Source organism: Pyrgilauda ruficollis, unplaced genomic scaffold, assembly GCF_017590135.1.
Source record: "Pyrgilauda ruficollis isolate IOZ18807 unplaced genomic scaffold, ASM1759013v1 scaffold107, whole genome shotgun sequence".
NCBI lineage: Eukaryota > Metazoa > Chordata > Aves > Passeriformes > Passeridae > Pyrgilauda > Pyrgilauda ruficollis.
In genome coordinates, this window is record NW_024508877.1 from 1,181,567 (window position 1) to 1,202,142 (window position 20,576).

The 20,576-nt window shown below is 44.8% G+C and overlaps 1 protein-coding gene across 47 annotated transcripts in view; it reads left to right on the forward strand.

Annotated features, from left to right (window-relative positions):
• The window catches only part of CELF4 (CUGBP Elav-like family member 4), a 670,311-nt gene that overhangs the window by 604,668 nt on the left and 45,067 nt on the right, over positions 1 to 20,576 (forward strand). For 29 of the 47 annotated variants that reach the window (XM_041471768.1, XM_041471925.1, XM_041471699.1 and 26 more), the window contains 2 exons: positions 9,754 to 9,897; positions 18,872 to 19,019. In XM_041471768.1, the coding sequence (XP_041327702.1) occupies positions 9,754 to 9,897; positions 18,872 to 19,019 (292 nt within the window). The remainder of the gene's footprint in view (positions 1 to 9,753; positions 9,898 to 18,871; positions 19,020 to 20,576) is intronic. The other 18 variants (XM_041471988.1, XM_041471971.1, XM_041471775.1 and 15 more) reach the window with 1 other exon arrangement.

Here is a 20,576-nt window from a genome sequence, read left to right on the forward strand (position 1 = left end):
ACTCTCTAAAGGACACACATTCCTTGCAATGTTTTTGTGCAACACAGAGGCTGTTTTGTTTAACTCAGGGCAAAGCACAGCACGTCCATTCCTTGATTTAAAAAATAGTAATAACTTATAAACCCATTAATAAGTCACCAGCAGCAGGCCTGGCCCTCTTTCCAGTAATGAATGATTTTTTGAATATGCTACTTAAACACCATTTATAAAGGTGTGTGTTGTCCTTTAGGATGAAAAAAAGCAGTGAACATGTAATACCTACATGTGAATTTGCAGCCATTTCTACCACCAAAGTCCAGTGACTCTTGACAGCTCATCTTTGCTTTCCATGGAGCAGTGGGTTCTGGATGGAGGGGGGAAAAAAGCTCATAGACCCCATCCCAGCACCTCCATCAAGACTGCTGATTCTACAAGCTTTGGGACAGCAGGTTCCCAGTGTTGCCATAATTTCCTGTAATTCTTCCTATAAAAAGTAAAATTGTAAGACTGTGTTCCCTGCCTTTCCCATAGTTTCATAAATTAACTAATTAATCATGTTTCTGGGTCCCAGAGCAGAGATCCAGGCAGCCTGGCTGCCTGACACAGGGTGTGAATCATGCTGGCACCAAAGCTGGCCTTCTCTTGTCTGGTTACATCTCCAAAACCACACACCCAGCAGGACACTGAAGTGACCTGTGGGACATGAGAGAGATCACTGGGCATCTTCCCTGGGCTTTCCCACTCCCTCTGACCCACAGCATTCACTGCCTCCAAACAGGACACAAGCAGTAACTGCTTGTGAGCCACATTACCTCATTCTGGAAAAAAACATTTGATTGGCACCCACCCATCCCTTCACAGGTCCAAGGGGAGCTGGGCATTAAATCAGCAGCTGTGGAAGTGGCCATGGGGAAGCAGGAACAGGATCATGCCACTCCTGAGAATTGCCCAGGTCCTGGTGATTACAGCAACCCCTGTAATTCTTGCTCCACTCAACTCTTGTCTAATCTGTGTGAGATCACTCCACCCTTGTCTAATCTGTGTGAGATTAGCACTTGAGGGGCTAAAATAATTTACAAGCAATGACCGTCCTGGGATATCAGAGTCACTGACAAGCCTCCAGCCTGGGAGAAATGAAACAGTCCCTGCCTGCAAGGGCAGGGCCTACTGGAGGTAGCTCCACTGGGCATCACCACCTTCCTTGAATAAGGATTAAAGATGTCAGCATTGTCTTTACCTCTTCTGCTTGCTTTGGGGGCATTTCTTTCTTCCTCCTTTTCTCTTCCTGTATCTTTTGATCTAAGCCTCATTTTTATCAGTGGGAGATTCCTACATAGTTAAGCAGGCTCTAGATCAGCATGAAATCACTCTGGATGCTTCTCATTTTTTCACTTTAATTCACTCCTTCCCAGCCTTGCTCAGGTGTGTGCTCAGTACTGATAGCATGCATTATTGTGAGGAAAACTAAAAGATCTTAATAAATGGTAGGATGCTATCCCTGTGCAAAACATAGCATTAGTGATGCAGTAACTATTTTCCAAATGAATTTTGTAAAGTTCAAAATTAATTTTTAGACTACGAAGATGTCCTCAAAGAATCGAAACAAAGAATCAAAACAATAACTTTCAAATAAGACTCTCAGTTGAAGCTCACACAAAGTCACGAATGTGAAGTATCCTACCAGACACTAAAGTCTTTGCCTCAGATGTCTACTGGCAAGTGAAATCACATAGAAGAGCATGTTTGACTTCCCATTCCAAAGGTCTCTCTGGTTTGGTGCTCACAGGAATAGTGGTTGTGAAGGTGGCGTGTTTCAGTCTTAGTGGAGTGGAAAGCAGCAAAGGCAGATCCTTCAACGTAAACCTTCAACTTCTTATTTCACCAAAACCCAGGAGAGCTGCACTGAATTTACACCATTTCATTGTTTAAGTTGACCATCTATTTCTCTGTATTAAAGCATGGGTGATACCTCCCTGAAAGCAGAATATTTTCTCAATTAACTGCGGAATCATAGAAAAGTTTGGGTTGGGAGTAAACTTTAAAGCCCGTAGCTAGACAGAGCTTGGAGATCTTCAGTTTAAACATGCTGTAAAAATTCAAATCTTTTACTATCTCAGTTGAGCAACATGGTTTACACCACAATAGCCTGGAGTCTTGCAGCATGACAGGGATCTGGGAGGCACAGTCATGTGCAGGCTGCTGGCAATGCAGCGCCATGGAAATGTTCTTTTTTATCATATGAGCAGCTGAAATATATCTGCCCAGATTGCCAGTCCTTCCTCACATCTCTTTTTTCCCCCAAGTCATCTTAGGCTGTTCATGTCCTCATCCTCAGGTGCCAAAGACGTGTGGAGTTCTTGTGAGCAGAGTCCTGAAGGATCAGGATCTCCATACCTGGTTGAAATTCTACTTTACTTTGACAATAGCCAATGCACATTATGACTCTGGAATAATTCCACTTCTCTTATTTTCATCCTTGCTTGCTTAACTGAATGGAAAGATCATACATAGATCTCTATACTGCAGCTACCATATATGGTTTTAATAGTAATCATAATTTATAAAAAATATTAAGGGGTTTTTTCGGTGTAAGTATATTTTATGGGGAAGTATATTTTTAGTTAATATGGAACTAAACATACCTAATCTTTCAAACCATGTTGCTCTTATTGGAAAGGGGAAATATACAACATTTTCTTTTAGATTCTTAATTTTATGTTTTTCTTCACATAGACAAAAAAAGTTATTTACTGCTTTCACAGTCCTAAATATCAGGAAAGAATCTCTAGTCTGTTGGTGTAACAATACCTCCCACTTCATAATGCATTAAGGGAGGTGAATGATTTTGTGAGGACTTTTATCATTCACGGACTGAGCTGAAAAATGTTTGAAAAAAAGGGTTTGAAGAACTCTGCTTTTAAGTTGAGGTTTTTTGGATACCTGGCTTTGATTCGAGAGGCATACTAACACCTGGGTTATATATTGAGTTCTTCCTAATTAGAATTGGGTACAGTGACACCAGGACTCAATGATTCTGTTGCCCGGTGGAAAGCAATAACTTTAGCTCTGAGAGACACCTGGTAAGTAGTGTACGGGCAAATAAAACCTAAATCAAGCTTCCACTCCAAATAAATTAACAGCTTCGGAGACCTGTGAAGGGAAATACCTGCAGCAACTCTCTCTGCTTAGACGTTGCATGAAGAATCTTCTCTACTGAGGGAGCAGCATTATCAAAGGGTCCATCACTACAGTCCTGGATGAATGCCTCCTTTCCCCTCTCCATCTCTGTCACTCTCAAGAGTGTCTAAACCAGCTCTCAGGACTGTAAAGTGGAAATAGCTCCTAGTGACTGCTGTCCTACTCATCTTTCAGATGAGACATGAAATTGAAGCCCTGAGTGCAGAAAAATAACATATTTCACAAGATGGGAGGGATGTTAGTCCTGGTCTTTTGGTCACCTTCCAGCCTGGGTAATTACATTTCTGCCTAGCGGAAATTCCCACTGCTCTACAGTTTAATTGGACAGTAGATTTTTTTTTTGCTTGCCTAAAATCCCAGGTTGGGGTCAAACCCCACTGTCTAATTCAGCAGCCCTCTTTTCAATAGAGCTGCATAGGCATTTCCAAAAAAAATCCAAATTTGTTTTCAAACTTAGGGGACGTCATGCCAAATGGCCAAAATGACAGAACCCAAAGCAAATAAATCCTCCTCTGGCTTTTGGGCCTTAACATCAAGGATCCTTGCATGGAAATATTACCCTGATTTTCTTGCTGAAGGTCAGCATCCTCCCAGCTCTGTTTGTAGTCACAAAGGGAGTGCTAAGGCAAAATTTCCACCACAAGAAAACCCATTTCTGTGGTGACACTTAGGAATACAGTCATTGCCCAAAAGACAAGCATCCAGCAGCACCTACTCATGTCAGCCATGTGTTCATGGCTGACATTTTGGAAGGTATTTTATAGGATCTGCCCATTCAGATCTCTTATGCTCAAGAGCTTTAGACACTGGAACTTTAACAGAACCAATTTTTTAAAAAAAATATTTTTGGCCTAGAACTTTTAACTGGCTCCATTTGAGCTAACAAAGATGTAAAGGTCCACCTACATGAGACACCCTTGTGTTAAAATACTTAAATGTACGTTTGCCTCCAGCAGGAGATTCACTAAGCTTAAAGTGAAACACAATTTAATGACTTTGGCAAATTAGGCCCACATTCATCAGTTTTGAAGGAAAAAGGTGTCTAATCATCTGTGGAGATTAGTAACCTAAGGAATCAGAGCAGATTTATAGGGCTGGCAGGAAAAGGAAATTCAGGCATATATTCTGCAAGGCAGACCTTCACAGAACTTTTCCAAAGAATATTGTTCTGGGGAGAAGCAACTGGACACTTGAGCTAGCAGACAGGGATTGGAAGCAGAGTAGCCCCCTTGTAATCCAAGCAGAAGAAAAAGAGACCTGCTAAGTCACATAGGTGCCCACAAGTCTATGGGACCAGATGGGATCCACCCCAAAGTGATGAGGGAGCTGGTGGAAGAGCTCACCAAGCACTCTCCATCATTTATCATCAGTCCTGACTCACTGGGGAGATCCCAGATGGCTGGAGGTGCCAATGTGACATGCATCCATCAGAAAGGCTGGAAGAAGGGTCTAGAAAAATACAGACCTGACCCCAGCAAGGTTATGGAACAGATCATCTTGGGTGCCATCACATGGCACCTACAAGATAGCCAAGAGTTGAGACCCGGCCAGCTTGGGTTTGGGAGGGACAGGTCCTGCCTGATCAAGCTGATCTCCTTTGATGACCAGATAAAGGCTGTGGATGTGTCTGCCTGAACTTCAGCAAATCCTTTTGACTCCATCTCCCACAGCATCCTCCAGGAAAAGCTGGCAGCCCATGGCCTGGACAGGAGAACTCTTTGCTGGGTTAAGAACTGGCTGGATGGCCGAGCTCAGGGAGTGGTGGTGAATGGTGCTGCATCCAGCTGGGGGCCAGGGATCAGTGTTGTGCCCAGTCCTGTTTTATTGATGATCTGGATGAGGGAGTTGAGTCCACCATCAGCAAATTTGCAGGGGACACAAAGCTGTAGGAGAGTGTGGAAGGGCAGGAGTGCTCTGCAGAGGGGCCTCAACAGGCTGGATACGCTCACTCCAACGGTGGATGGGGTCCTGGGTCCTGCACTTGGGCCACAACACCCCCCTGCAGTGCTACAGGCTGGGACAGGGTGGCTGGACAGTGGCCAGGCAGAAAGGGATGTGGGGGTGCTGGTTGGCAGCTGACTGAACATGAGCCAGCAGTGTGCCCAGGTGGCCAAGAAGGCCAATGGCACCTGGCCTGTACCAGGAACAGTGTGGCCAGCAGGACCAGGGAAGTCATTCTTCTCCTGTACTTGGCACTGGTGAGGCTCCACCTTAAATACTGTGTCCACTTCTGGGGCCCCAGTTTAGGAAGGATGTTGAGATGCTGGAGTGTGTCCAGAAAGGGGCAACAAAGCTGGTGAAGGGTAACATAAGTCCATGAGGAATGTCTGAGGAAGGAGTTTGTTTAGCCTAAAGAAGAGGAGGATCTACATCACTCTCTACAACTTTCTGAAAGCAGGCTGTAGTCAAGTGAGGGTCAGTTTCTTCTCCCAGGCAATAGGACAAGAGGGCACAGCCTTAAGCTGCTCCAGGTGAGATTTAGGCTGGACATTAAGAGGAATTTCTGCACAGAAAGGGTGATTAAATATTGAAAAGGACTGCCCAAGGAGGGGATAGAGTCACAGTTCCTGGAAGTGTTTAAGAAAAGACTGGATGTGGCAACTCAGGTTGACACATTAGTGTCTGGTCACAATTATCTCAATTATCTCAAAGGTCTTTTCCATCCTAGTTGATTCTGTGATTTTTCCCTGCTGCCAGGCAGTAATGTTTGGCCTTCTGAAACGCTTTTACTTAATCTGTGTATACACTCCATTTGGAAGGCCATATCTAATGGGAAAAAGTTCCAACAACCAGGCAATAGATTTGTTTTCCTTTGCCTTTAAATGAAATATCAATGGATGGATATTTTATTTTTAGCTGAATATGAAATTTCACAAGCGACCTGTCAAGCTCCTGTTTTCAAGAATGACTTTATTTCACACGTCAAGACAGCCTGGGAAATTAGTTTTTCTCACAGAGGACTCTGATTAGGGATTACAAAGTGAGTGTGGCGCAGAGTGATTTTTCCTCCATCTTTTCCCTCGCCCCACCAACCTAGAGAGTGCCTGACTCTGCTGACTAAGGGGAGCAATTCATTACGATGCATGGGAGGGGGATGGGAAGAAAGATAGCCATATTAAGTAGACTTGCTGGCCCAAGAGAGAATAGGATAAGCATAACAATACTTAGCCCTTATCATTCTTTTCATCAGTAGATATAAAAGCCCTTGAAAAAGGAGGTTGATTTGAGTGGAAAAGAGATAAATTCCAATTGCAAGCAGCCCATTGCAGAGGCACCAGCAGGAAGGCTCACTTTCATGATAGTATCTTCTGACTGTGGGTCTGCAGGGTAGAGAAACGAACAAGTCCTTTCCTCTGAAAAATGCAGAAGTACATTTCAAACGTTACTGACTTACCCAGTGTAACTCTCATGGGGTTTGCAAAATAAGAGGTCCAGTCCAAGAACTAGAGAGAGCAAGGAGATTATGTATTACTAGTAAATGACAGAGCAGACAGAACCTATTACCTTTGCCAGCAGACAACAGCTGATTTACACCGTGGTTTAACTCCTCACAGAAGCAATAAATAGTCCAGATGAAGGGCTGTGGCATTTTTACCCTATGGAAAACCTGGTCCATTCTGGGCCATTTCTATTGTTATCCAGTGGATTAGTAGAAGTCACTGGAGTAGAAAGCAGCCCTGTTCTGCTGTATGTGAACAGCAATATTTGGCTCCACTGTAAAAAGTCCCACACTGGCTGATCTGATACAGTTTACTGCCTGATTTCCTTTGGGCCACATGAAAGAGCTGCACATGAGGAACCACACACTGAAAGCATCAATCCCAAGGTCAGTCTTCATATTCAAGAGCAATGCAGCATCTCTACTGGCTGCACATCTTTAACTGCTTACATGCACAACTCATTGCAGAGAACTCTTAGAAAAACCTCTTCTTTTTCTCTTCTTTCTTTGTAGTGTGTGGTCTAGCTTGAATCTATTTGCCAATGGCCTTTCTGCCCTGTGTATAAGATAGCAATGTTCAAAGAGGCCTGAAGTCCTGCTGCGACAGGCAACCCAGAAAAACATCTCTCAGGAGGCAAGATGAGATCCCATTGGGTCAAACAGCTGCTGTGCAGTCACTGTGACTCACATCAGAAGGGAAGAACACTCCAGGGGCAGGCACTTCATGTGGAAGTTACCCATGTTTTCGTGATGCCATCTACAATAATAGCTTGGTTTTCAACAGTGTGAGGCATCAACAAATGCCTGAGGCAGTTGCCTGGCCCTAAGACTTCCAGGGCAAATAGAGATCAAGAGAAAAGGAGAAGGAAGAAGACACCAACTTATTTACACCTCTGTCATGCTAACATGAGCAGGTCACATCTTCAAAACCCCTTCTGCAGCAATGAATACACTCTCACTCAGTTTCAAAATCCTCCATCCTGCATTGTGCCCATCATGATGCAGGCTCTGCTCTGCAAATCACAACAGCAGCTCTGAACAGCCCAATCTGCTGTGGACCAGTGCCTCCCTCCAATACAGCTGCAAATAGGTTTAAATCATTAGATGCAAGTTACCAAACAGTCTCTTGGATCAGGGTTAATTAAATGAGTGTTGAAATCTAATTAAGAACTGGTCCAGGTGATAATTAGCAGGAAATGTATGCATTAAAATATTCATTTGTCGATGAGCTGCAATTAAGTGTGTGATTTGGGGAAGGATCAATATCTGCATCATGTGATCTGAAGAAAAATTAAAAGTCACCCAGCCTTCAACAGAAATGCAGGAGAATTTTGACTACGGGTTTTTTTTCTCTCTTCTCCTGCACTCCCCCTTCTGTTTAGGTTTTTTAATAACTGCTGAAGATTGCTCTCCATCTTTGAATGGAGCATTCATCTCTGCATTTCTTTGTTTTCCTGAAGCACTTCTTTCAAAACCTTGCTCTTCATCACATTGTGTGAGTGGGTTATAGATTTATTAGAGAGAGACTAACAGGTCAAAAAGAAAGATTCTTTGCCAATGAAAATCACTTTCTCCCAGTACAGATTGCTAATCCAGGGGAACATCACTCATTGTGTGGTGTTAGATTGTTGGGGTCTTTTTTTAGCAGGTTAATTCCTCAAGCCTTTATTCATAACTGAGGATCTGAAGAGGCTATTGAATATGTATAGCTTAGACTTATATATATGTATGTCTATAGCTGTGGTTTACTACATTCTTCCCAATTTGTAGCAGAGCAATTCTGCTTTCACTGAGACAATTTTTTCCGATTACAGTACACAGGGTTGTGTGTAAGCCAGTTATTAATAGTTTTCTTGTGCAATTCCAGAAAATTCCCCCTCTGCTAGGAAAACAAGGGTCCTGCAACAGTTCAGCTCCTCTGGCATGAAGCTGGTCTTCCTCTACTGCCACAGCCAGAAACTGAGCTGGTCATTTTCCCACTGACGGTACTTTGACCAGTGAACACCAGTTTGTCAAAACAAAAGCTGTGGGAGCACAATTATTTCAGCTGCTTGCTGTCGGTGTCCTGACAGCTCACCTGCCCATCTCCCCAGGCTGGGTGGCAGCCCAGCTCCCAGGGCAACTTCCACTGCTGTCAGGGCTGCAGCCAGATTGCCCTCCCCTACACCTCCTCCTTCCCTGGGGAGGCTGCCCCGTGGGGAAGAAACCAACCCATGAAGTTAGGACTTCCTTGGAGAAAGACAAAAACATACCTTCCTAGGTAGATCTTTTTCTTCTCATTTCTGCCCCCTATCAGAAATTTAAGGATTGCAGCTATTGATCCTTCATCTGGTTTTGGGAAGGAGAGGGATTTCTTTCATTCCCAAAAGCACTACATTTTTCACAGATTTCTGCAGGCAGCTCTGATGATCATCTGTAGTTCTGTGCTGGTGTTGACTGCAGACATAATCTTAATATTGTAAATCTTTCCTGGAAATGTGTGGGGTCTTTCATGTTAACCTCTATTTCCTACTGTTTGTAGAGTGAGAGCTCAGGTCCGTCCAGTACTATTTTTGCTCCCTTAATCTGGCAGTGCTGAAGAGATTCTCTTTCCTGATGACACATACACCCTGCTCAGCATACAGACTCCTGTCTCCAGGCTGGGCAGAGATTTCTCACTGGACTTGGGGGTTACAAGACACAACATTGAAAGGGTGATCCACTTCAGGGGTCTGGAATGCAGAGACCTCACCCATTCCAACAAAACAAATCAGTCTACAAATCCTACCACATTCATGCAGCAAACCTTCCTACCTTTTGCTGCGCTGTGTCCAGACCTTTGTCCTCTGATTCAGCATTCTGGGCCTGAAGGTTGAAAGAATAAGGCAACAACTTTTGCAGAGAAAATGTAAATGACATCCTAGAAGCTTGAATTTTGGAAACTAGGAACCAGGCTGCTAGCATTCACCCTCCAGTGTTCTTTACTTCCTGATGCTCTCACCCTCTTGCAAAAGTCAAAATTCACAGCCTGATAGGTTGCATGGAAAATATCAGCACCTGGATCCCATTCTACTAAATCTGTTAGATGTATGAATTGATGAGCTGGCGTGCATCAGGCTCATTCCTTGTGTGTCTCCTTTTCGTTTCCTGCCCTGCAGGGAGCCTCTTCAAGCCTGGTGGTGAAGTTTGCGGACACGGACAAGGAGCGTACGATGAGGCGCATGCAGCAAATGGCTGGACAAATGGGCATGTTCAACCCCATGGCCATCCAGTTTGGAGCCTATGGAGCCTATGCACAGGCAGTAAGTATAGACAGCAGCTCTCTGCACATTCATGGGAGGGGGAGTGTCACCTGGAAATGCACAAAAACTCATGGGAGTGGACAAAAAACCTACGCAGAAGAGGAATCGGTGGCTTATCTGTTGAACTGGTTACATGACGGGAGTAAAAATTAGCCATGCTGTCCAGGGTAGGCTCTGGGAATCTCCCAGGTGTCTCCAAGGTGCCATAGACAGTTCTAGCAGTAACTTTTGGTCACGTGTGGACCCATGCAAAACACTTACGATGGGGCAAAGCCATTGTTTTGGAATGAAAGCACAGCTACACTTTGAGGATCTGGATAAAATAAGCCTGCTCAGTTTATCCCAGTTCCCTTCCTCACATCACCCTACCGTGCTGCACCTTGCATCACCATGGGTACCTTCCGAGTGACCACAGGACAAAACAGCAGCTGTTGAGAGAAATACTTTTAGATTCACAAAGCATGGTTGATAGTAATAAAATGTACACACAGACATATGCCCACACACAGTCCTGCTGCCCCAAAGAGTATGATTGAAACACACTGGGAAAAAATCCTCTTGTGCTAGCTTCAGGTTTCCTGTGGACATACCAAACCTGAGAAGATGTACAGGGTGCTGGGCTCTTGATGATGTTATGAAATGGATGGCTCTGAAATTACTTGTTTTCCTTAGGCTAAAACTAAAAAGGATCTGCAAGACCAGGCTCAGGTAACTTGGACTCTCTGACAGATATTTTGGGGGAAGGTAGAGGCGATGCCTGCAGCAGGCAGACACAATACTTCCCAGTGACTTTGGCTGCTTTTTCTGAAGCAGATTTTCAGGCAGTGACAGTGTATATAGGTGCTTCATCTATTTGATGGCAAAATGTGGCCCCCTGCATGATTTGTGCCCAGGAGGGAAGTGCTGTTGTACACATTGTCCAGAACAGCATCTTCCTGAATGGGAGACCCAAACCTGGCCCTAGGTATGCAAGGCCAGCTCAGGAATAACACTAGTGTGCCAGCACTCCTTCCAGAGCAATGGCAGCAAGGTTTTCCTTCCTTCCCTGACTGTTTCTTTCTCATGTATTGGCACCAAGTATTTCCCATCACATCACCATGTTCTCTTTTTAATTTGAAGGTCCTGACATTTCTGTTCCTCTCTAAAAGCCCTGTGCCTCGCTGAACACTTGGTACAACCCAGCCTAACCCTTGTGTGAGCCATGCAGAGTTGTGAGAATGTGCTGCAGAGCTCCACTGAAGTTCCTCCTCTCCTTCCAGCTGCACCTCTTGGTGCACTTCTGGAGTTTTTATTCTCTATCTTCTAGAAAAAATCTATTTTTACTTCTATTTTGCTATCTTCATTTTTATTCCTAGTCAAAGTCAGTTTCTGTGTCTTCCTTTGTCCTCTGCTCCCTTCCTCACATTATAAAAGAGATATTTCCTCTTCAGCCTGGCTGTGCTTATCACTCCCCCTGGCCAGAAAAGGCTGCAGGGAGAGGAAAAGAGACAGCAAATCCCAAATGAGCCTAGGTCAGTGGTCAGCAGACTGTCAGAGGGATGTAGCACCTTTCCCCCCATGTACCAGAGGAACTAACAGGAGGCAATGCACAGACAGCTTGGGACAAACAAACATTTGCTGAGGTTGTCAGGCAGGAGAAGTACCTTCAGTTTCACTCTACAGACATTGGTCAGGCAGCTGGAGAGATAGCAAAGACACCACTGTCCTGATGTTCTGGTCCAAAAATTCTTCTTGGATTATTTTTAAACTAGAGTAACTCTTCTAGTTTCCAGACAAGGTTTATACTGACATGAGAGGATGCAGTCTGCACCTTTACATCACAAAAGTTTTCTCTGTTTCTCACCAGATAGTACAGGTGCATTATGAGGGGAGGTGAGGAATCAGGGAAGAAGAAAGAGGAAAAACAATTTTTGGTCTTCTCCCATCCGCTTGAAACAAATGGATATTTTTCATTTTGCTTTCTGTGAAAGCAGAATTGGACCCATTCTCTTTTTTTATTATTATTTTTCTGATAAAAATGCTAATAAGAGGGAAAAAAATAAGTTTTAGATCTTGACCCATTGGATATGACAAGCTGGTGACACCAATTACCCTGGGGACTTGGGAGCTGTCTAAATGATGGGATCACATTTCTGTGTGGCGCCTGTAGACCCAGAGCGTGCTCAGATGCTGTCTCTCAATCAGCCTCCCTATCTGCTCCATCTCACAGGCTCACATGAAAGGGAAGGAAGGGAGCGTCGCGGCTCTGTGACGTTGCCGTGGTCCCGATTAATCCAGCTCAGACTGCTGGCTCTCAGATATCAGGGTGATTGGCACCTCGCAAATGCCAGCAGGAGATGGAGGAATCGATAGGGGAGAGGGAAAGGGAGGCAGCAGTTTTGCTCAGCCTGGAGTCAAAGAGCTAAGGCAACTCAAGAGGAGGGAAGCTGAAATATCAGGAGCACGACTGTCATGACTGGTGATGCCACTGCCACCAGCAACTCTTGTGACATTGGTTGAATTGTTTGACCCTCGATCTTGTTTCCTCATGTACAAATAAACCTGATGATCAGATTTATTTATTTTCTCTTCTCCCTCAGGGGCGCGGCTCTCTCTTGTACTGTCTCTCCATGAGCTTTCTCAGAGGGGTATGACAGTAACAAAAGTGTAAGAATTGCCTCAGCTCTTAATAGTAAGGCCAGCACAAGCATGAGACATCAGGCTCTCTGATTCGTAGCCTGTCCTCCCAGCTATCCCCCAGAGTCCAAACCTGACTGATGTCTCTATAAATTCCCAAGCAATCCTGTGACAGCAGTTTTTCAATGGTTTCTAATGGTCTGTCCCCATGGGGGAGGTTGCTCAGGACCCTGTTGGTGCAGTTTCTTGCTGAATTTCCCCCAGAGAAGCATCTTGCATGTCACTGTGACTGGATTAGCTCCCAACAATTCTTGATGCACCAAGATGGTCAGTGCAGGAACTCCTATGGTGTGGCTGTTTGATAGATTGTGGGCAGCCATGGGTTTGCCAACCCAGCAGCACCACTGAGGAGAGGCAGCGAGGGTCTCAGTCCATCCAAGTTTGACAGATAAACTTTAGTGTTGCCATCAGGACAGATCTGGGCCCCAGCTCCTCCCCAGGTTACCTCCCTTACATCCCAGAAAATGGCCATGCCACAGCTCCCTGTTGCTGTACACTGCCAACCCCCTCAGCCTCAACTTAAACCACTTTAACCTTGATAACAGCCATGGTCTCAGCCAAGCAACTAGTCCTGGGGTTCAGCAGCCATCTGGCCTCAGAAAATGAGGCAAAAAAATGAGGAAGCAAAGGGAGTTCTCCACGGTGTGTGTTTTTCTATCCCCTCTTCATGTGCCACCTTCAAGCAGACCAGACAAAGCTTGGCACCAACTCTGTCTGCTGTTCCAGTGGCAGAGAAAGTCACATCAGACCTACCTCCCCTCTTTTGTATGCAGCTCAAGGCAAGTCAGATTTCATAGCTTCCTAAAGCTCCCAGAGCCCCTACTCTAATTTATTTCAAGGTGGGTTTTTTGATTGTTTTAGGTTTTTTCTCTTCAGCAATATCTTCCCATACTCATTTAACTTCCCCTTTTATGGAGCAATTATTTATTTTATTTCACAAGTGTACAGAGCACCAGCCCTTTTCATTGTCAGGTTACTGTGGATTTACATCAGCTGGGTACTGACAGCTGCCTCTGCAGTCTAAGGCCAGGTTGAGGTATAGATCTGGACTCTGCCTGCAGAGAAGGAGAGTGATGCTACCTGGCACCACCTTTGATTTGCTGCCAGCCTAGGAAGAACCTGCAGGCACACTCTCCACTTCACAGAGCACAGCACACCCACTTAGGGTGGCCAAGCCCAAAATCACAAGCAGTGACAATCAAAACAGTCTGTGAATGGTACTACAGTCCTGGCACAAATAAGCTACATTTCCTGCAGGTCTTTCTTTGAATAAAAGGGGCAAGGAGTGTTTAGTGCTTGTCTCATGTCAGTGATGCCTCACCACGCAGAAAGGAAATGTGCACAGATCAAAAAAGGGTGAGGGAGATGGGAAAATGCAGAAGAGCAAAGCAAGAACAAAGGAAAGAGCCTTGGAAAGTGACAGATACAGTATAAATTATTTAATTTTTAAATTATTTAAGATAAGATCAAAGTCATAAATCAAGTTTGCATAAAAAATGGGGTGGGACTGTTAGCCACAGTCTTCTGGCCAAACTCCAGCCATGGGACTGATTGCATCCTGCAGCAGGGGATAGGCATAGAGTTAGTGTGTGAAAACAGACAGGCTGGGACAGAGACAGCACAGGCAATGCTAACATTTGCTCTCTGGCCTGGAACAAGTCCTTTCTCAGTAAATCCCAGCTCTCCTCACTCTGAAAAGGTACAAATGGCTGCTGTTCCTGAACTTCAGACAATAACTGCAGCAAAAATTTGGAATATCCAGCACAGCGGAGCTCTCAGACATCACCTTAAGTGGTCTCCTTGAGAAGTTAGGGCAGCAGTTACTACCATGCTGACCATAAAACCCTGGGTGCCCCGTTCTGCCTCCCTGTCCAGCTCCCATGGAGATGAAAGGATATTTCTGCTAAATGATCTGAGGGAGTGCTGACAGGAAGAACTGCTTTTTCCAATATTTCTTCAGTTTGGACTGTAAAATTATTTTGGAGAGATACTTTTAAAAAAAAATCAGCTAGCCCTATGAAATCAGGGAAAAATTACTGACTATAGGCTGCCTTCTGGATATAATAGTTAATATATTTAAATTACCAAAATGGGACAGTATATTTCGTAAATACTACCTGTTATGCAAATTATTTGCACTGATCAATTCCAGAAGAGGAAGCTATTTTGAAGCCATAATACCTTTTAGCAGGGATAGGTATAGCCAGTTAGGTATAGCAGACATGAAGTTGTCAATTACACAATTTTACCAAATATGAGTCGTATTACATCCTGAATGATTACTTTGCTTACCTCTTTCTATCACAGGGATACCATGAGGATTCATTAGCTAAGTCTGTATAGATCATTAGAGGTGGGAAGTGTGGGATGCTGTTGCTACTTTTATTATTATTACTATTATTATTATTATTATTATTACTGCTGCTGCTGAATGAAGAATATGAACAGTCAGACAGCATTGTGTGGTTCAGACACAAAGATGGAAAATAGCACTGGGGAAAAAAAGGAGAAGGTCATCACATTGTTCAGAGTAAGACTGGAGGGCAATGATCACGCTATTTCGGAAAGAGCTCATCAGAAATAATCCCCCTGTCTCCTCTTCCCCTTCTTCAGTTTCACACTCATTTCTTCTGGGGGATGGGGAAGGCAGGCTGTGCATGCTTTTCCTATTTCTAGCAGGATTTTGTGCTCTGAGAAAGTTCCTTCATCCTCCATGCAATTGATCCTCCTGTAAGAAAAAGACATTATCTCCTGCCCTTGAGTACCATTGCAACTTACAGCAGGAAAAAGACGAGTGAGACAAACCCTTACACGTGTCTCTACTGACCAGACAACACTGCCACCCCTTCCCATGCTTTAGATAGCTTTTCCAGTGCCTCTCCACCTGTTTCCAGCACTGGGATGGTGACTGCAGGCTCCTGTCTCTTGAGGTGCTGCCCAAGGGCAGGAACCAGTCTGGTAGCATCTACTGGTCTCCTCAGAAGATAAATATTTGAGCAATAGAAAAGACAGCAGGAAAGAAGGAACGAATCCTTAAAATGGATGGGGAAAAACTTTAAATGCTGAGGCAAAGGTCATGCAAGGGAAGTAAGAGAAGCAGAAGGAAGTACGTCCTTTCAGCTAAGGGAGGGAAAAGCTCCTCTCTGTCCCCTTGGATCAGTCTGAGATAATAAGGCTGCTGCCTTCCTGATTAGTGCTCTGTAGCCCCAGCCCAGGCAGGGAAAATCTGCATTTCAAATGGCATATTTTAAAGTACACAATACCCAGGGGCCCTACTGCTATTGATTTGCCTCTGGTGGGGTCACTGCCTCACTTTCTACAGCTTTATTAACTGGGACCATACACTGGGTCTCTTTCAAAGTGAAAGGAGAGTGGATGGGACATTTGTCTTCAGGGGGAGCTGGGGAAGGAGTGGGGTGACTTTCATTGGGAATGCCTTGGAGGTTTTAGAAGGAAGACTGGTGACCCTTACAGGACTTCTCCTTCTGTAAATTTCCCTAGAGCCACCCTGGGGGGGAAGCAGGTAGGTCTTATGCAGTCAGCTTCTTTCAAGGTGACTGAATTCCTGTCCTCCAGCCCTCGTGGTGCCATTGCACTCAGCCAAGCTCTGACCATCAACCACTGGGCTGGGTACGAGCCCCCTCTTCTTCCCCCCTAACCTTCAAACAGAGTGGCACAGGCACAAATGGGATCTGTGACCTCAGAAGTTTGGCAGGAAATTTGTCAAGGGTTGAAACACCCAGACATTCCTGGGCCTTGGCTGAGGCCACCTCTCCAGCCAAGGAAGCAAAGCCTTCAGCTGGGGTACACAGCTGTGTCCAGATGTGGAATGCTCTACTCCTCCCAGCTGCAGGCAGCCCCACTTTTACCCTATTGACTAGGTCTGAAGGCTGCAGAGAGGACTGTGTCCTCTGGGTCATGATGTAAAGGGCTCATTTCAACAAGCCAGAGGGGTTCCCAGGTCTCTAAGACATCTCAGAGAGTACATCCACAGAGCACTGAGTACAATAGATATTGGGTGACTGTTCTCTGCAGGAGTGCCTCTGCTTTGTAGCAGAAGCACCTGCTCTAGTTTCCCATATCACAGGCTAGGACTTCATTTTTGGTGTATCAAAGTGAAAAGGGGTAAGAAAGTGCTAGAGGCTATAAAACTATTTATTAAAAATCTACAAAACTACAAATATATGAGAAATATATTTTAAAAACAAGAACAAATCTCTAGGTATCAATCAGGTAAAAATACCCAAAACAGAAAATGAGATGTGAGTCAGCACACCTAATGTTGGAGTCAATCCAGTGTTAAAGAAGGGTGGATGGATTCCCCTTGCTCCTTTACTTCCTTGGCATACTTTCTAGTATTGCCTGCTCAGTACCTCCTCTAGAGAATAAACTCAAATGATGCCCAGGAACAAATGTACTCATTAAAGGAAGATCAGCATAGTGTATAATACAAAAGATTGTCTAATCACTCCATCAGTTATTGCAAAGAGCAAAATATCACTAATTAAAATGTCAAAGTACCTTGTGCAGGGTAAAATAAAACAGGGTGGTTAACCATCAAAGGGAAAGCCACACTTTGCCACCACACTTTATTAGGCTTCAAAAAATAATAAGACTCAAATCCAGTAGAATACTTTTCACCTGTAGATCAGACAATGTGTGAAGTCAGGTATCCTGTGTTATATTTTATTGCTGGAGAAGTCAAAGCAACTTTACATAACATGTGCATAGTTATTCAGCAGGCTGTTGTCAGAGCACCCCTTACTTTGGACTGTTTATGGATGGTGACAGGGAAAGTTTCAGCACTTCAATGAATGCAGTGGTCTCAAGGGTTTGTTTTAGTGTACATGTGTAAGAACAATTAATTTAGCTGATGCTTCCATATTAAAATGAGCAGAAGGGAACAGTCTGTTCCTTGCCATGACTTCTGAGGTCTGTTTAATTCTGAGAAGCATGTCCCATGTGCTTAAAGAACAGCATCAGAGGGTGATTTCCTGATGGGAGAGAGAGTGAAATCAGAGAGTGCAGTGAAACAGAGTTACTCCAATTTTGGAGACAGCAAAGACATGAATCACTTCTAAAATCACCACAGAAAAACAATTCTCTTTTCCACTGTTATCATCAAGTCACAGATTATCAGGGACTGGGGAATGTACAGAGTGAGGTTTCCCAAACTTTCTGCACGTCTTTTTTCCCCCCCACACCTTCTCTAAGCATCCAGAACTTGTCACTGCTGAGGGTTGGATACTCAGACATTCCCACCCTGTCTGGCTCTTTGTACAGCACCAGGGAAGGAAACAAGAAGCAGCTTCAACCAAACTGTCTTATCCTTCACACCAGGACCATTTTAAAAATCTCTCTCCTGTACACAGGAGCTGCATCAGCTGTGTGCTGGGCTCTGAGTGTAACATAAGGATTGCAAAGTCTTGTAATGAAAAAAGCATTCCCAGGATTCATAAACATTCACCAGCATTCTGCTCCAAAATTTTTAGCCCCAAATGCCTGAAAATGCAGCCTGGTTTCCTTATTTCTTACTTTTGTAGGTGCCCTGAAAGAAGCAGCATTTTGACTTTCTAGAAAAAATTAACTGAGAAGGTCAACCCAGATCAAAACCACAGGGAAGGGGTTTTCTCATTAGACAAATCTAATCTTGCTAAAACAAGGGAGCTCCCTTCTCTTTTACAGCACTTCTGGGCATCTCTGATAGTGTTGGAAATCAGTGCTATGATCTGGTCAGAAGTTTTGGTCGTGGTTTTGCTCAGTACCCTGCTGAAATCTCCTAGCAGCACCAGAAAAAGTCATTTTTGTCACTGACAGGTGGAGAAAAACCAGATTATCCCTAGAAAACTAGACAAAATTTCTGCTTTGAAGAAAGAATCCCTTTTTCCTGGTCTCCTATCAGTAACCTCCGGGTTTTTCCGGAATTTTGATATAAGCAACATAAGCCACAAAACCGCTCTGCTCAGGTATATTGTGTTTTGTCTGTATGAAGACTCTTCTCTGCCTTTCTGACCGGAGAAGTACCAAGCAGCTGGTGGGCCGAGTCCAGGTCACAGGAGCCCTCCACACTCAGGAGCACATGGCGGGGTGGGGACCACAGTGCCTCCAATTTGCACAGGTGCCCTTTGCTTCCAGCGAGAAGAACGACCAAGCCTGGGGGGCACCACAGGGCTGGTGTGCTGACACCCCAAAACATCGGGGCGCATCCCACCCTCACCGGGGGCCCTCCTGCTGCCGGTGCCACAGGCTGCCCCGCCGGTGACCGCGTGATATTTTTTCCCTGCTCTCTTTGTTCCAGCTGATGCAGCAGCAAGCGGCGATCATGGCCTCGGTGGCGCAGGGCGGATACCTGAACCCCATGGCCGCCTTCGCCGCGGCCCAGATGCAGCAGATGGCGGCTCTGAACATGAACGGCCTGGCAGCCGCCCCCATGACTCCAACCTCAGGTACGGGGACAGCGGGCTGGAGGGGGAAAAGGGCAGGGAAACTGGGCCACATCCCACAGGACACCTGGCAGGATTTGTTAGCACTTTAGACAGGGGAGGATCAGGCTCTCCTCCCAGGGGACAAGTGAAAGGACCAGAGGAAAGGGTCTCAAGTGGCACCAGGGGAGGTTTAGATTGGATATTAGAAAAAGTTTCTTACTCAAAATGGCTGTCAAACATTGAAACAGACTGCCCAGGGCAGTGAACCAGCATCCATCCCTGGCATTATTTAACAGGCATGTAGATGTGGAATTTAGGGACATGCCTTAGTGGCAGGCTTGGCACTGCTGGCTTAATGATTGAACTCAATGATCTTAGAGGTCTTTGAGGACATTAACCATTCTGTGCTTCTATGACATTTGTCAGTCTGATCCCACACACAACTTCTCTTTACTCTAAGAACCCTCCAAGTGTCCCAAAACACCCCCACAGTGACCTACACTGGTTTATTGGGGCATATATGTGTCCAAGGGGTCAGTGTTGATGCTGTCACAGCCAGGCTGTCCCACAGATTAGCAAAATAGGGTTGTGGGGTAATGTAGTATCATTAACAAGATGAATTTTGGCCTTAGGACACATGAGCATTTCCCTCTGTTGTAAACTTGGACAGAAGGTACTCAAGGAAGACATCTGGTGCTACCTGGAATGAGGGTCTTTAGTGAAGGGGTTTCTGGCTGCAGGAACAGAGACAGGCAGCCAGAGAAGGGCTCCCAAGATCTAGCTAGACTGTAAAAAGCCCATTCTAGGAGCTGCAGTATATGGTTCAGCAGGCAGAGAAATAAGCTGAGACGGGAACAGGACTGTCTTTCTTGAGGGTTCAAGAACATAGTTACCATTTGGGCAGGAGCAGGTCAAGGAATCATCAGCTCTGGTAGTCCTGGACTGACATGTGGCCTGACAGCAGGGAGGTAGGGAAGCAGGAAAAGTGGGGCCAAACCTTGAAAGAAGTGAGCATTTGGGAAGTTTTTCAATATACTAGGGTCTGGTAGGGAGGTAGAGGACTCAAAGGCACATCTTAAAGGACAGCTTGTAATAGAATATCACGAGAGAATGGGGAGAGAAGGGACAGTAAGAAAGACAGATCTCATTCCACAAGACTTTATGGAGACCCAAGGAAAAGCACTTGACTCAAAAATCTTATACTGCCCATTTCAAAATATATGTTTACACAATGATAAATGTATAAACAAAAAGTCGATGGAGCTACTGCAAAGCCAAATAAAAAAGTGGCTTAATTATATGTGCACCCTTTAAACCCACTGCTGGCAAGATTATCATATTTGCATTAGCTAGATTTGTTTTGTGTTGGTGGGAGCATAGAGAACATCAAACAAAGGCTGCCTGGAATTCAAATATTGTCAGGGTCTGGAAAGCTGCATCCAGGCAGTAGTTTGCAATGGACCCACTACAAAAGAGCACAAGCTCTTTTGAATATACATAAGTATATTCTTGAAAATAGTGTGTTCTGTGTCATGGCTGTGAGAACACCTGTGCAACAGCCAAGTTCTCTGCCCTCCA